Source organism: Mixophyes fleayi, chromosome 5 (genome assembly GCF_038048845.1).
Source record: "Mixophyes fleayi isolate aMixFle1 chromosome 5, aMixFle1.hap1, whole genome shotgun sequence".
Lineage (NCBI taxonomy): Eukaryota > Metazoa > Chordata > Amphibia > Anura > Limnodynastidae > Mixophyes > Mixophyes fleayi.
In genome coordinates, this window is record NC_134406.1 from 26160250 (window position 1) to 26176501 (window position 16252).

At 40.4% G+C, this 16252-nt stretch overlaps 1 protein-coding gene across 3 annotated transcripts in view; it reads left to right on the forward strand.

Annotated features, from left to right (window-relative positions):
• The first annotated feature begins 133 nt into the window (after window positions 1-133).
• The window catches only part of CROT (carnitine O-octanoyltransferase), a 35754-nt gene continuing 19635 nt past the window's right edge, over window positions 134-16252 (forward strand). For all 3 annotated transcript variants that reach the window (XM_075211872.1, XM_075211871.1, XM_075211873.1), the window contains exons 1-4: window positions 134-278; window positions 5470-5604; window positions 7270-7394; window positions 15731-15912. In XM_075211872.1, the coding sequence (XP_075067973.1) occupies window positions 5490-5604; window positions 7270-7394; window positions 15731-15912 (422 nt within the window). In that variant the 5' untranslated portion in view covers window positions 134-278; window positions 5470-5489. The remainder of the gene's footprint in view (window positions 279-5469; window positions 5605-7269; window positions 7395-15730; window positions 15913-16252) is intronic.

The window sequence follows — 16252 nt, forward strand, 5'->3', positions numbered from 1 at the left end:
TGCCCATTTCAAAGATGGCCGCATACACAGGCTTTCACTATTGGCTGGGGACCGGTGTTTACGATGACGCACGCAGCAGCCTTACTTGTAAGTAGCCACGCCCAGAGGGAGGGGCTTGTACTTTACGGGACCTTGCTATTGCTCACACACGGCTCTGTTGGTACTAGGTTTGTCCTGCATGGCGTGCCGTAGAGTTTGACAATAAGAGATTATCTAGGGCAGAGGTGAATTATTGCAGCAAGAAGGACAGGACAGATCGTGGCGCTGCACAGAGACAGGTAAGCACAGAACACAGATGTATGTACTGTCCCAGAGTCAGGTAACTGCAGGTGTATGTACTGTCCCAGAGTAAGATGACTGCAGGTGTATGTACTGTCCCAGAGTAAGATGACTACAGGTGTATGTACTGTCCCAGAGTAAGATGACTACAGGTGTATGTACTGTCCCAGAGTAAGATGACTACAGGTGTATGTACTGTCCCAGAGTAAGATGACTACAGGTGTATGTACTGTCCCAGAGTAAGATGACTACAGGTGTATGTGCTGTCCCAGAGTAAGATGACTACAGGTGTATGTGCTGTCCCAGAGTAAGGTGACTGCAGGTGTATGTACTGTCCCAGAGTAAGATGACTACAGGTGTATGTACTGTCCCAGAGTAAGATGACTACAGGTGTATGTACTGTCCCAGAGTAAGATGACTACAGGTGTATGTACTGTCCCAGAGTAAGATGACTACAGGTGTATGTACTGTCCCAGAGTAAGATGACTACAGGTGTATGTACTGTCCCAGAGTAAGATGACTACAGGTGTATGTACTGTCCCAGAGTAAGGTGACTGCAGGTGTATGTACTGTCCCAGAGTAAGGTGACTGCAGGTGTATGTGCTGTCCCAGAGTAAGGTAACTGCAGGTGTATGTGCTGTCCCAGAGTAAGATGACTACAGGTGTATGTACTGTCCCAGAGTAAGGTAACTGCAGGTGTATGTACTGTCCCAGAGTAAGGTAACTGCAGGTGTATGTGCTGTCCCAGAGTAAGGTAACTGCAGGTGTATGTGCTGTCCCAGAGTAAGGTAACTGCAGGTGTGTGTTGTCACAGAGTAAGGAGTAAGGTGGCGCTGCAACTTGGTTTTATTTTTTCCACACACAGACAGGCTATCACACGCCACTAGACATTTATATTATAGACAAGTTAACCCGTGCATGATACTCATGCATTCTAGTCAAATCAAACTACTTAAGGTGTTAAAAAGGTTCTTGTCATGCATTTGGGCCATAGCCCAGGCCTCAACCACCAACCACTCCCCACTGTCATCCCCGGCAACCACCAACCACTCCCAACTGTCACTTCTCCTTCAAGAAATATATATATATATATTTTAAATCCTTATAAACACTTTTAACAATTAACAAATTAAAAACATCTTAGTATACCAAATTTCAGCCCTTTCTGAATTTTTTTTTCCACACACACTAAGAATTTAGTAGGTCAGTGTATAACTCCACCCAGCAGGTGGCGCTGCAGCTTGGTTTTATTTTTTCCACACACACAGACAGACTAACACACGCCACTAGACATTTATATAATATATATATATATATATATATATATATATATATATATATATATATGCAGAAATTATGACAGTGTTGTACAATGTTTCAAAAGAAAGTTAATTATAATATTCAATAAGCGCTCTGTTTGTCTGGGTGGATGAAATGTCATCTTTGTTTTCTCTCCCACAGGCAATGTTGACATCTGGCTTTTTTTTGTCAATTTAAACAAATATATCCTTAATAGAAATATTACAGTTAGTTAAGTCATATTTAGTCTTAAATTAATAGTGACATTTTCCAAGACTCTTAACCTTTTACATAATACTTATCTTAATATTAAGATATTGAACAGAGATTCCAGCCTTTCTGTTATGTTAAGCAGGAGCTGGTTCACAGTTAGAAATTATTTTCCACACCTAGGTGTTTATGTATGACTTATGAGTACCACAAAAGGCTGTGTTTATACAAGTTATATGTACAACTCTATTTTTTTGTTTTACATATAGATTAGGAGTCACAAGTTTCACATGACTCCCAATTGACATTCAAAGTAGCTAGCTTTAACACTGAGACAGATTGTCTAAATGAAAGGTATTTTTGAATCAGTATAGGAATTTATCCTATTCATTATGGGCAAATATAGCGTCATAGTAAAATTACAATGAACTGACGATTAAAGATGGTCATATTGATTTATTAAAAATTTAACTTTAACTCTTGCAATAGATGTCTATAGGTGTCAGAAATTCCCCTCTGCACTAGCTTGATGCTGACTGCTTTTTGCTGGGCAGTGTAAATTGTGGGCTTTATATAAAGTCACACATATGTATTGTATGTAAAATTTGTAGAGCATATATCCTGTATGTTGACTAATATTTTGGAGCTAAATAAATAAAGGCTAATTATAGTTGAGTCTGCACTTTTCCACAGACTGTTTGTAGGCAAAGTATAAAATGGACATATTTGTAAAAGCAAGGCTGTTGCATGGACATTTGTATCTACTCTATCCTCCTTATGCAGCTACGCACACAAGCAGGGGCGGGCTGGGCCGGGGGGCAGGGGGGCATCTGTCCCCTGGGCCGCTCAGTCTGACCCCTGTTCGGGCCGGCCTTCCCCACCCCCCCCTGTGAATGCACGTTTTCCTTAATATTACCTGCGGCCGCATCAACAAACACGCGATGCGGCCACGTCAGCGCACAGGCGGCCGCATCACATGACAGGCGATGCGGCCGCGTCATCAATCATTTAGGGTTGGAAGAGCTAAACTAGCCCCATACTCAATTTGTGTTTTAGAACTGTTTTATTCTTTTAATTTGAGGATTATGGGAAAAACCTGACTTTACACCTAAGTGATTTTTCTTCTTTACTTTTCTTTAAGGATTTTAAATGTGTTAAATGTGCTGGGTAGGGTACAGAAGAGAAAAATAGGGGAGAGGAGGGGGGAGTAATGATGGAAAGGGCCACATCTTCCTTCAAAACAGTAGAAGAAAAAATAGCATTCACATAGCAACTGTGAGACACAGAATTAAATTGATTATTTATTGTTTTTAGTCCAGTTCCTTCAATGTGTGTTCCTCACATATTTCTTTAGTGTTCACCCATCACCGTTTGTCTATGTCCCCCTCCATAGGCTTTCAGCTGGATAGTGGTACTGAAGCAAAAAATCCACCAAGGAGTTTTACACTCCTGTACAGTCATGCAGGTAGCCCCCATTTACTTATTTTGGCCCTCTATCCCTGTTTTAGCTGTCTTACTGTTCCCAGATCCTCATCCAAGCCACATCAGAGCCGTCCCAGTAGGGAGTACAGGGAGAGGCACTTACATGTTTCTGCCAGGTGAAGGCAGACCTCCTGCCTGCTATCAGTGGCACTATTAGGGACACTCCATTCTATGCCATTGCGAGTTGTAGCCCCCTCCAGGGGCTCCCAAGCTGGTAATATTACTCAGTTGTATGTGTTTCCCTTATATGTTAGTTGTACTTTTACTGATTAGTGGGATTGTTGTGAATTGTGCTTTATTTTTCATCAGTTTCCCAGTCCTTTTATTCCCTAGACTCTAATAAGGGGTCTTCTTAGGTCAAGTTACCACACAGACACAACTGAGAGGAAATCAGCCGTAATTGTGCATCAGTAATGTCCTGTCCCTGGGAATCCTCACAAATACTAGAAAATATTCATATTCCTAGATAATGGTGGGGGAAATAAGTATACAAAAGTCTTGTCATATTATAGCTGTGTGCTAAGATTAAGCTTCCCATTTTCTATGTAGCAAAAATTTGCAACATTTTTATTTATTCTTATTTGAAATTAACAGTGTGCTCCCACAGATGATTATCGAGCCTGGTACATCCAGGAGACGGTAGATACCACCCTTGTTCTTATGGTTCTGTATATTTCATAATTCCTGAATTTTACACTTTGCAGTTAAGTCACAAACAAAACACATCACATGCAGGCACACCGCTGAAAAGTAAATGTTTGCGTTTTCTTACCTGAATGAGCGTCATGGAAATGAGTGTTTGTAAATGTTTTATTAACATGTCTTATTAAAGCCAGGCTCTGGACCACAGCCAACTGTTGTCTTATACTTCTCTAGTATTCAGTTCCACTGGTGGTATCAGATATAACTATGTGAGCTATACTCTCCATGGAGAGATCAGCAGTCACTGGATAATAAAGTAAAATTTTATGAGATTTGTTTTAAATGGGGCAACTTTTTCCTGTGTAATAGATCTCTTGGCATAGGAGCATTAGGATAAGCTGAGATATGAAACCCTAGACGAAAACTCTTGACCTTTTTTAGAAACTTTCAGATCCATAGGGATTCCTTTGTCAAAAAAGTGTCCTCCTTACTTGCTTGTTTTTTTGTTTAAACATGTACTTTACCTTTGTGTGCATTTTTGGCTCTATGCCTGTATATGCTTATGTGTCCCAGTCTCCCTGAACTCTGCACCCAGGTTGTGTTGTTAGACAACGTTTATAAACGCAGCAGGTGAGAGTGAGGTATTGAGACAATGATGGTTTTATGTTTTGTAGAGGAGAAGCTTATTTCAGGCAGGGAGTGGAGACATACAGGCAGCAGGTCAGACAGGGGGGAATAGACATCTACAGTTCCTGCCAACATGCCATAGAGAGGAAGACTTGGAAGAGGGTGAGAGGCATGAATGTTGTAATTGGGCGTAGGTGCTACTAACGGGAGAGTCATGCCCACATATGAGGGTATGATTGTTTTAAAGCAGGCTTAGTGCGTGGGGATGACCTAATTGTTTACGGTCTCTCCTATGGTACTAAAGGATCAGGCACATAATTAAACACTTTTGTCTAATTACTTTTCCGAATTATTTCACATAAATCCGAGTATGAAATGAACTACAAAATGACTGTACAGGCCATGGTGAATAAGGCTGGTGCATTAAATCTGTTTCACCACCCACGAATATATTTTCTAAAGGTGTCCCCCTTCCCGTGGCCAGAGCCCCGGGAGTTGGTCTTTGCCGCAGTTTTTGGTTACACCCCTTCCCCAGCAGTGTTTCCCACCCGTGTGAGAAACAGAGAGAGATTGCGGCTTGTGATTGGTTCCCCCACACGCACAGCCCCTCCTCTGCCATTTAAAGTTGATTTGCTGGCAGAAGCTTGGTAAAAAAAAAAACAGGCGGTAGTGGAGCTACAGGTACAGATATTCAGTCTGTAGTTAGATGGTGAATGGTCCGTACATATTGCCTTGGAGAAATGTATGCACGTTGTTGTGATTTGCATGGTTGGCAATAATATGATTCTTTTATAAGCGCAGAAGCCAGTAATGGTGGGAAGAAGTAGTGGTAAAAAAAAACTATCTAAAAGAAATACAACAAAACCTTGCATTGTAAAACATATCTTGAATAATATATAAAATAATATGCTTTATTTCTTTTGGCTGTAGATGACTGGCAGTAAATAACCATGGAGAATCATGTGTTTGAGTCTGTAGAAGAGAAAACCTTTCAGTACCAGGATTCCCTGCCATCGCTTCCTGTTCCTTCCCTTAAAGAGTCTCTGTCTAAGTACTGCGATTCAGGTATGTGCAAGAAATCTGTTGTCTACGTAGAAATGAGGGTACACTTTACAGGTATTTAGGGGGAGAACCCACAAGAAGGTTGTGCTGTCTGACTTTCTTCACAGTAATCATGCTCTTACTTGAAACCCATCCTTGAGTGTGATATACCCTCACTTCTACTCGTACAGATTTTGGCAGGTAGTATGAAGAAAGCCCTCTAAGTAGTTTCCAGCACCCGTTGAGAAGTCTGCATGTGTCTGCACTATTGGTATGCCCTGAGGACTAGTCATTTGTACAAGGAATCTGTTATACCATTCTCCACGTGCTTCCTTACAAACATATTGGATATGACAATATATCTTTTTAGGGTCACTTGTATTTGGGGGAGAGCGGACACAGACTGAGGGAAATCAGACCTGGATTTTTTGATACCCACAAAGCTGGTATTTCTGTGCCATCCTATAACTACTTTTCCCTACGCTGTACCTTTCCATGGCTTCAGCCCCTATTGTATCTTGTGTGCATAAAATAAGTAAAACGAAGAAATACAGAACTCTTTGAGCCCATGGCTAAATATAAAGTAATATACAAGTGTTTTAATCAAAACTCCATCTGGTTTGTCAGATAAACCATATGAAATCGCACACAGTATATTGCATGTCTGTGATATGATCCACTAATCTGTACAGCACATTTTTGATAGCTAGGAGACTGCAAGCAAGCCACTGAGATTTATGAAGCTTTTTAGTTTTATATGTACTATCCTTCCTCTACTTTATTTATATCAGAGTGGTGTAAGAGAAGGTGCCTTAGCAGCATTGTCAAATTATCCGTTCTCAGCAAAATGCTGGGACAGATGGTGTGCGGGACATATTACGATTAGTATAATCTCTTTAGTTATTTCAGGTGTGTATAGTATGAAGCACACAAGCTTTTATACACTGTAAGGGAAGCACTTTGATACCAGAGGTTTTTTTTGCCCCTTCATGACCCATTTTTACCTGTTGTCTGCCAATCTGGCGATTTTACCAAGAAGAACATCTTCCTTATGCTGTCAGTGAGTTCAATGATAACTTTGTGTGCCAGATCTTGTTCCTGACATTATTTGTTATGTGCCCACCAGCCCACAGTATGCTGCGAGTTGGTCAAGATCCACTAATCGCCAGTATGAAGCATGTTTAATAACCAAAAGCAATCAAATAGCGTTTTTTTTATTTTATTAAACTTTTGCAAGTTAGACAAGAAAATGTAATGTCGGGTTGTTTGTAAAGAATCACAGTGATTTTATTTTGTTTTTGTTTTTTTTGTTTTTTTTATAATGCCTTTGTGGTGTTTTACCATATACAATATTGGTTTACACAGAGCAATCATACTGGAAAATAACCACCTCCCACCTACCTGCTTAACATTTTCTTTTGTAGATAATTTGTGTTCCAGAACAAGGGATAGCTTACCCTTGGTGGTTGGGGATAGTTTCTCCTCCTGCCTACGGCCAGCGCTTGCAGTGTTTAAATCCTGTGTATAAATATTATGTTGTGTAAGCAATCATCAGAGTAGAATCTGATTCTAAACTTAATACAATATCTCTTGTTTCTTTATGTTGGTCTGTAAACCATGGACAGAATAATGATGGTGTAACACTGGGTGGCCTGTTCAGTCTTATTTTTTTCTTTTGTCTTTTTGCAGTGAAACCATTTTTAAATGAACAAGAATACGAGAAGACCTGTAGCATTGTGAAAAGTTTTGAAGATGGAATAGGCAAAGAACTGCACCAAAAACTATTAGAAAGGGCAAGAACAAGAAGGAACTGGGTAAATACTGACACTTTTGAAATTATTATTGAGGTATATTGTTTCTAAAATGTTCTGTAACAATTCAAAGGCACTGGTGTTAATTGGATTGTACACCATTGTAAAATCCTGGCTTTTCAGGCACATCTTTCCATATGTACACTTATTCAGCCTAGGGACCACAAGCGATGCTTTCCCATGTACGCAGCTCCTGAATGTACAAGAGAAGCTGCTGATCTGACCCGCGTGTCGCTACTCCCCTCCCGTCAGAGTTGGAGGTAGAGCAGCCTCGGTAAGATCCTGCAGTACTAATGGCTCTCTCCTCTATCGGCTGAGAGAACCGTGGGAGCCTCTGCTATATTACTCCCACCAAAAAGTATACAATGCATTTAATAGAAATGCCCAAAAGACAAGACGCTGGACTCTTCTGAAGTAGCCAGCAATGATTCCAGACCTAAATCCCATAGAACACCTGTGGAGAGATACCGCAACAGCGGCTGGGAGACGGAACCTTCACATCTGGGAGAACTGGAGCGGTTTGCACAAGAAGAGTGGACCAAACTGAAGGTAGAGAGGCGCTAGAAGCTCGTCCATGGATATAGGAAGCGGTTGATTGCAGTTTGACCAAAGGCTGTGGTGTCAAAAATTGTTATACATTCTATTTCTGTTTATATTCTGATTTAAAGGGGTTATTCAATTCAATTTAATAAACAAATGTTCTGTGCTATTAACAAAGAAAGAAATGGGGAGACCAAATACTGTTGTTAATTTCAACTTGTGTTTGGAGGAAACTGAGTTATTTGAAACCAGTGTAAGGATGTCAATATTTTTGGCCATGACTGCAGCTGCTGGAGTGCGGTTGCATTGACGTTAAGGGCTGACTTTTAACTTTTCAGACAGATATTTTGGATTATACTAAGGGAAGCTATTATAATTTTATATTTCTAAACCTTCACAGTTGCTTCTTCGTTTTAGTTTGTGTTCCGTCTAAATGTCTCTTACAAGCCTAATGAATTTACATGAGGTGGATGTAGAAGTTATGCAAGCTGCACAATTAATATTCTTGCTCAACTAGTTCAAATACAGGACTGCAAGATGTAAGATCCTTGTATCCCAGGATCAGTGTTGGATTACCTGGTGTTACAGGCAATCTCCCTCGTCTAAAGACGGATTTACTTACATTGCATGAAGGAAACTGAGAGCTCATATTGAGTGTAAACAATATCGGACCCAGTCTTGTGTATATCTTGAGGAATGATCAACTAACTTAGTGGTTAATGCAGTAACGTAACCTAGAGCAGACCTGGCAACCTGTGACATCTGGAGAGCCACAGGCTGGAGCATGGGGGGAGGTTGGTTTATGAGAAATGTGAACACCTCATATGGAGGTGTGGTTGATAGCACAATCTTCCTGAATCCGTATGGCTGGAGTCACATCACTGTGCTGTGCTGTGCTGTCTGACTTGTTGTTTGCCTTCATTCCCCTTCTCCCATCATGTCACTGCCCTGTCACATGGAATCCTGTTCCCACTAAAATAATTACACACGTGGGCAGGTGACTCCCTCCCACAAGATCAGCACACGTATCTCCTGAAATACTCTGTGCTGGCGGAGGAGCAGAAGGTGAAGATTGATTACAATAAGGTGATCATACTTAATAAAGCAGAGTTATCTGAGAATTCCATAATCGCTACTAAAGCTTTTCTTTGTTTACTTATGTCTGCTACGTGTGTTTTCTCCTTTTGTTATTTTAGCGGCAATCATTTTAATATTTAGTGGCGAATTGAGTAAGATTGGCTGTCTGGAGCATGTTTTATGTAGGACCCAATCAAAGTAGCTGTATAAATTAAGTGTAAAAAGTTCTAATTAATGGGTGTTTGTCTTGAAAGTGAAAACTGCTACGTTTATTAGCAATACCTTACTCAATAAATAGAAGTTGTGCCGTTTAATGTAGCTGATTTCTAAGGTATCAAAACAAACCTAAAATAGTAAATGAAAGTCACATGTAGTATTTTGTTGCTAAGGGCGTGCCGTAGACAACTCCTTGTGGACCTTAAGATACTCCATGTTGGTACATGTCAGATCGGCACAATCGTAAGCACGTCTTATTATAATACTAATATGAGACAAAAATGTAAGAATTGGGAGATAAGAGCGGTACTTTCCTTTTAGTGTTTTGCAGTACAGCAAATTAAAAAAATAAATCCAGATTTGCTATAAATTCTTAAACACACATCTCCTTTGGAATCTGACTACGCAGTTGCTGCTGAATATCTTATTTTGTTTCTTAGGCCACTTTAAAGTAAGCAAGAAAATATAGTTTGGAAATCTTGGTTTTAATCTAGAGATGACGTTTTGTAGCAGCTATAAAATTACATCAGCATCTTTATATTTTTGCCTGGGTGCATTTTTGTATTTTGTACAAAAACAAACATTTGGAAATGCAGATATAAAGCCACAAGAAACCTGTCTGTGCAGTCTCTGCCTTTATACCAGCAGAGATGTGATGTTATCTGATCTACTCTTTGTAGCTGTACACACAGTGCATTTACCTGTTTACCATTTATTGCTATCATGATAGTGGCAGGTTATTAATGTTGTTTCCATGAGACAGTGACAGGTTTCAGAGATGGACTATGAGCAGATTAGGGTATATAGAACATCATGTGCACGGGATAGTCTGTTTGTGATCTTATAAGCCACCTAACCTTTAGTGTTCCATCTAAGGTGATGCAGCATTAGCCCAGTATTCAGTTGCCCTTGAAAGTTTCTGCATATTTAATTAATTTGCAGTTCTTGGGTTACAGGGCCCTACTGTCCATATTCCAATACCTAGCGCACAACCTTTCTATGTTTTAGGAGGAGTATAACCGCTCTTATACTATATAAATAGAATACCAGTAGGAGATGCAAAATAGGAACCTCACATCTAGTTACAGCTTGAGGGTGTAACAGGAGGGGTGCACACATCCCATCTGCTCTTGTTTAGTCATGAGGACAGATCGGCGAGTGCACCATACTGACTAAATGATGGAACAGGTAAGTGCCATAGACAGACTGGAGGTTAAAAATGGATTGACACGAGACAGACGGTTGGGGGCGTCCAAGCTGCCCGCTTCTTAAACGTGCTCCAGCATGTGCTCTTCTGTCGACAGAGATCTACTGCTTTCAACAAACCAAACCCATCTACAAATAACCGGTTGAAAGTAGGAAAGGGTCCTGGTCACAGACATACCAATATTGTGGCCTGAGTCTAGCCCTATTACTGGGCACTATCAGAGTACTGTTTTCCTTCAAAGTTACAAGCCACGTGCCCCATATCTGTCATCCACATATTACTTTTTATATTGAAATTATAATACTCAAAATATATTTCTACTAATCGCTCAGGAACTGAAACTACCTATACTGCATTGGGGATGTAATAAATTTCTTACTTGATCTCTTGACATACTCGGCATGGTTCCACAGGCCCTCTAATCACCTCTACAATCCAGCCTATCCGTCTTCTCATCAGTACAGGAAAGAAAGTGAAGAGAATACATCACGAAGAAGAGAAATCCAGTAAAGAAAGTGTTGATGCAGATGGGTCAGATGGGTGGCTTGGAGGGAAAGTATTAAGGAAGGGAGATTTTAAGTGAGAAGAGAGAGCACCGGGGAGAGGGGCTCTAGGAGGAAGCCATTAAAAGTGTGCACTAGTATCTGTTGATGCAGGGACTTCACCAGCCATCCCAGATATATACAGGTACCAGGACATCCTCTTTAAACCATCCTGGTCCCCCTATCTCACTCTTGCCCCTCTGAATTTATGACTGTTAAGCCTTTGAGTGCCTTGCAGAGCAGCCACGTGATCTCTGTCCTCTGAGGCCTATCATCCGAGGTTCCTTCAGCTGTCGCTGTGGCCTCTGCAGACTGCATCGCTTCAGCCCTTGTAAATCCTTTATTGCCTGACTCTGGATTTTCTACATCCTGAACCCTGCTCCAAAGTTAGCCAGCAGCAGTACTGGCTACACCTGCCGCATGGTCACCACACCATCTTCTGGGCTTCTCAGTCTGTGACTGACCAACTTAACCCTTCATATGACTGGCCTGTCCGTGTATGATCTGAAAATCCCTGGTCCTGTAGCCCAAAATTTACTGCATTCTGTGTGCTTTACCTTCAGCTGCAAAATGGCACTTCAAAGCCACTCTGGCACAAGCTGCATTCTGCTGATCATGTCTGTGAGGTGTACCTTTCCTTTCCTCCTAATTCCCTTTGCCTCAATTATTCTTTTCTTTGTATTCTACTTACCCCAAATTCCTGCCTTTATACCCATTATGCCCTCCTAATTTTAACATCTTCTTATGCCCTCCGCCCTCTTGCACACTCATCCTTATAGGTACAATAAACAGACCCACAAAAATCACTGGGAGAATGATCGTCATTATCTGATTGACTTATTTTCTTTCTTATTACCCTTCCCCCCCCCCCTTTTAGTCTCATAGGTCTTGTCAGTTCCTCCACCCCAATTTTTTTTTATCTTTATGTCAAATGGAAAAATTGCACATTACTTATATATGACAGTGGAGATGTACTCCAAATGCACTTAATATTTTGCAAGCAACTTTTATTGAAACCGGTTAAACAAATTTACAATTCAAGTACACAGCTGCCAGAAATGTAAAAGTATACATTCCACAGCAGGTCACAATAAGAGTGAAGATCAACAGTGAAACTATTGCAAAGCGATATTTGAACCAGTATGTAAAAAGCCTTATTAAAAAAAAAAAAATGGATGGGGGGGAGTAATTGCAGGGATTCAGGTATGTTATTGTCCAGTGGAAAAAAGACTAAGTAATACTACCGTGATGTCTAGGTGAGCGAACATAGATATGAACACTTTAGTTTTTATTGTTTAGAAGAGCAGAAGTATCCTTGAACTCGATCCAGGCTTACCATATTATCATCGTCATCAACATTTATTTATATAGCGCCAGCAAATCCCCTAGCACTTTACAATTGAGAACAGTCTGTATTATAATAATACTGGGTAATACATGCAGACATAGAGGTAAGAGGGCCCTGCTCACACGCTTACAATCTATAAGACAATGGGCATTTGATACACAAGGGTAGGTGCTACATCATATTGCATATTTTTCAGCTAGAATGCAAAGGTAAAACCTATTTAGTGGGCTGTATGCTCAGCCACACAGAAATGTTGGTCATGGGGTTGTTGTCTTGTGTTGGCTATGTAGAGGGTGGTAATAGAGTAACCTAGGGAGATTAAGATGCTGGTTGAGGAATATTATAAGCTTGCCTGAAGAGGTGGGTTTTCAGAGAACGCTTGAAGGTTCTGAAGACTAGAGGAAAGTCTTACTGTGCGAGGGAGTGAATTCCATAAATTGGGTGCAGCCTGAAAAAAGTCCTGTAACCGAGAATGGGAGGAAATGATGAGAGTGGAAGAGAGATGCAGAACGGAGGTGCTGAGTTGGGAGATATTTTGAGACCATATAGCACAATACTCATGAAATGTATCCTCTGAGGGATAGGATCAAGTCATCCATGGTCTCCAGTGAACCAGTGTCACAGCCTTTGCAGCACTGTTAATGTGCTTAAGGATTTTTTTGTATATTGGGCAGTGGGCTTATTGAGTAACCAGAAACTTGAGCAATCTGACACCTTCATTCCCAATTGCATTTTAGATAGAATAACATATAAATTGGTTCACTAGGAGCACCCCTTCCTACTTTACAGTAACACCCTTTACGTCTAATTTCAATTTGGGTGCAGTTCACCTCAATTCATTTTACATAACAAGTGTTTACTTTTTTTTTTTCTGTATTAATTTTTCCATGTTATCTATTATTATTATTATTATTATTATTATTATTATTATTATTATTATTTTTATTTATAGGGCGCCACTAGGTATCCGTAGCGCCGTACAGGGACAGACAGAAACACGATACAGGGTGAGACAGCACAGTACAGTTAACAGAAAGCACAGTAACTCAGAAGCTTAATGAACAGCTAGATTAGAGGTGAGAGCCCCCAGCGGGGTAGAGACAGGGGCCGGAGGACCTCACGGAGGAGACAAGGAGCTGGAGAGCAGAGTTAAGGTGGTGGAGAACAGGAGGAGAGGAGGCCCTGCTCGGAGGAGCGTACAATCTAAGGGGAGGGTAGGACGGACAGAGACACAATGGTAGGAGGAGGGAATTTGGAGAACGGAGGCAGAGACAGAGAGGGGGGGGGGAGAGGAGAATGAAAAGGAGGGAAGTAGGAGGGGGACAGGAGAGGGAGGGGGGTAGGGGGAGACTGGGAGTTATCTCTTATCGCTGCGCAACCTTAATCTAGGCATTGGACCTGAAAGACAGAATTGGCATCCCTCAAATTAAAAGGGCAAATTGATGAGGAGTTTGAGAGTGACACAACTAAGCTCAGACTAGTCATCACCAAATTCTTGTATTTGCGGGTCTAGGGAAAAGATTCTAAATACATACAAAAAGACTAAACAACTCATCAGTGAGAGGATGCTAAAATGTACCAGAAAAGAAGAGGATTAGCTTGGATCTATAAATCTGCCCTTTTGTACCCTGCAAAACTAAGATAACATACAATGGGCAGACACATAACTTTACTGAACCCCTCTTCCAACTCTCTCCTTGATCACCAGCTACCCCATTCATTGTTCAACCGCTTGGCATGCCAAAATAAACACTATACCCAACCTTCAACTGACTTGGTTTACTCCTTATAACGTCATAACTTAGTACTTGGGATTACGAACACATATTACTATAGATTTTCCCTAGTAATGAAATCTATTGAATTTAATATTTTACTTGTTTCAGGTGTGCACCAGACCATGCACAACGAGTGCATATTTGTTCCATTCTAAAATGTGATCCAATCTCAAATGTGATTCTTGAACAATTGTGCCCCCCAGTGTATGTGCCTAAGAATCTCCTTCTACAGCGATCGCAATTTTTGGCTCTTTGAGACACCCTAAATCTTTTTGTTCAGTGTGGACGTCAACACTCTAACATTAAATAATTCATCCATATGTTTTATTTTTTATTTTTTTTTAGATTTTGTATTTAATGAAGCAACATTTACGTACATACATAACCAAGACTAAACACATAGTTCACCCATTCTTTGTAATATTTGTAACCTGCAGATATATCCTTCACCTTTCACTCCACTGTTCAGAATCTTACTCAAGAGTAGACTATAGCACAGTGAAAGGAAACCTTGTGTTTGAAGCACAGAAAGCAAACATAGGAGAGATCATAACATCAGACCATGCTCCCTTTTTCTTACCAATCCGGTTACCCTACTGTGGGGCACTTGCTTGTGAATTCTATCTGATTAAAGCCATTCAGAACACTTCCAGCCATCTCAAACATAAATGGATGGAATATCTAGATGTCAGAGAATTGGGATAATCTAGTCCTCTCTAGGGAGTCCACAAAGGCTGTTATGCTAATAAAAACAGGCCATGGTCAAATATCCATCCCTTCAGGGAAGCAACTACAATATTTATATGTCCAATCCAAGTCACACAGAATCACCAGCTCTTGAAGAGCTTCCTTCTCTCCAGATTTAATTTAGTGCACACAATGTTTTTTATATGGTGGGAGTAGGACAGGGAGACTTGTGGCCACCAAACTTCCCTTTACAAGCCAGCGACGCTTTAAATTTTAGCTGTCAACTCGCCGATTCCCGGCGAGTTGAAAAAAACGGACCTTAATACATTTACCCCCTTGTCTTTGTTTGATTACACCCCTGGTCCTTTTACTGCACTGCAATATATAGTCCCTTATATTCTACTTGGTTCCTGTAAATTGATATTTTTTTTGTTGGTGTTTATGCTTCAATAATTTTTTTTTTTTTTTTTTTCGAAACCTGGATAAACCAGCTACCCTTTTTTGTCAACATTTATTTTTTTTATGACCTGAATATTCTTTGAAATACATATAAGATTTACTATATAGAATGTTTGTATCTGTATAGATAATACATATAAAGTGTTTTGTATTGCACATTGTGAAGTCAATACATAGCTAAGGAGTAACTAGGTTTAAGAGCGCTCACTAATACATAGGATACTATGTATGTACTATACTGAAGGGGGGATTTGAGAACACACGGCAAGAGGACAATGTGCAAGTTATTTGTCTATGCTTTAATTAGAAGTGTTTTTCAATACTTTTGTGTAGGAGCTTTAAAATTAATATGCATTTTTAAATTATTTTTATAATAACTGCTCAGTATTATAGTTAGTATAAGCTTTTCTATAGATGATGATTAGATTGAAGGTAACACAATATGGGGTCCTGGTTTTTGTAAACCGCTTTGTCTTCTCTTTTAGCTGGAAGAATGGTGGCTGAACGCTGCGTATCTTGATGTTCGGATGCCTTCTCAACTCAATGTCAACTTTGGCGGTCCTGGCCCTTACCTGGAGCATTACTGGCCACCCAAACTTGGCACCCAGCTAGAGAGGGGATCCTTAGCAACATGGTACACACTGAAATACTGGGATCTCGTCAGGAGGTGAGCAACAAATAGCAGTTACATTCCTCTGCCATCCCAGGAAGAAATGTAAGATAATAATTGCCCATTCTCCCTACCAATACCCATGTTCTAACGAGTTCACACCCAGAATCAGTAAGTTCAACAGATTTTCCTATGAACATATGGACCGTCTGTATGAGAACATTAACAACATCTTGCTTCAATCTGTTGTGCAAAGTTTTGTATGTTCTCAGAGCTGGGCCAACACGGAAACTAGGCTCACCTAGGTGGTCATCTAGGGAGCTAGAGTTTAGGGGTCACCTAAAACGCTGAATAAAGGACCTAATGTCACTCAGTGTCTTTGGTTTCACGATTTCAC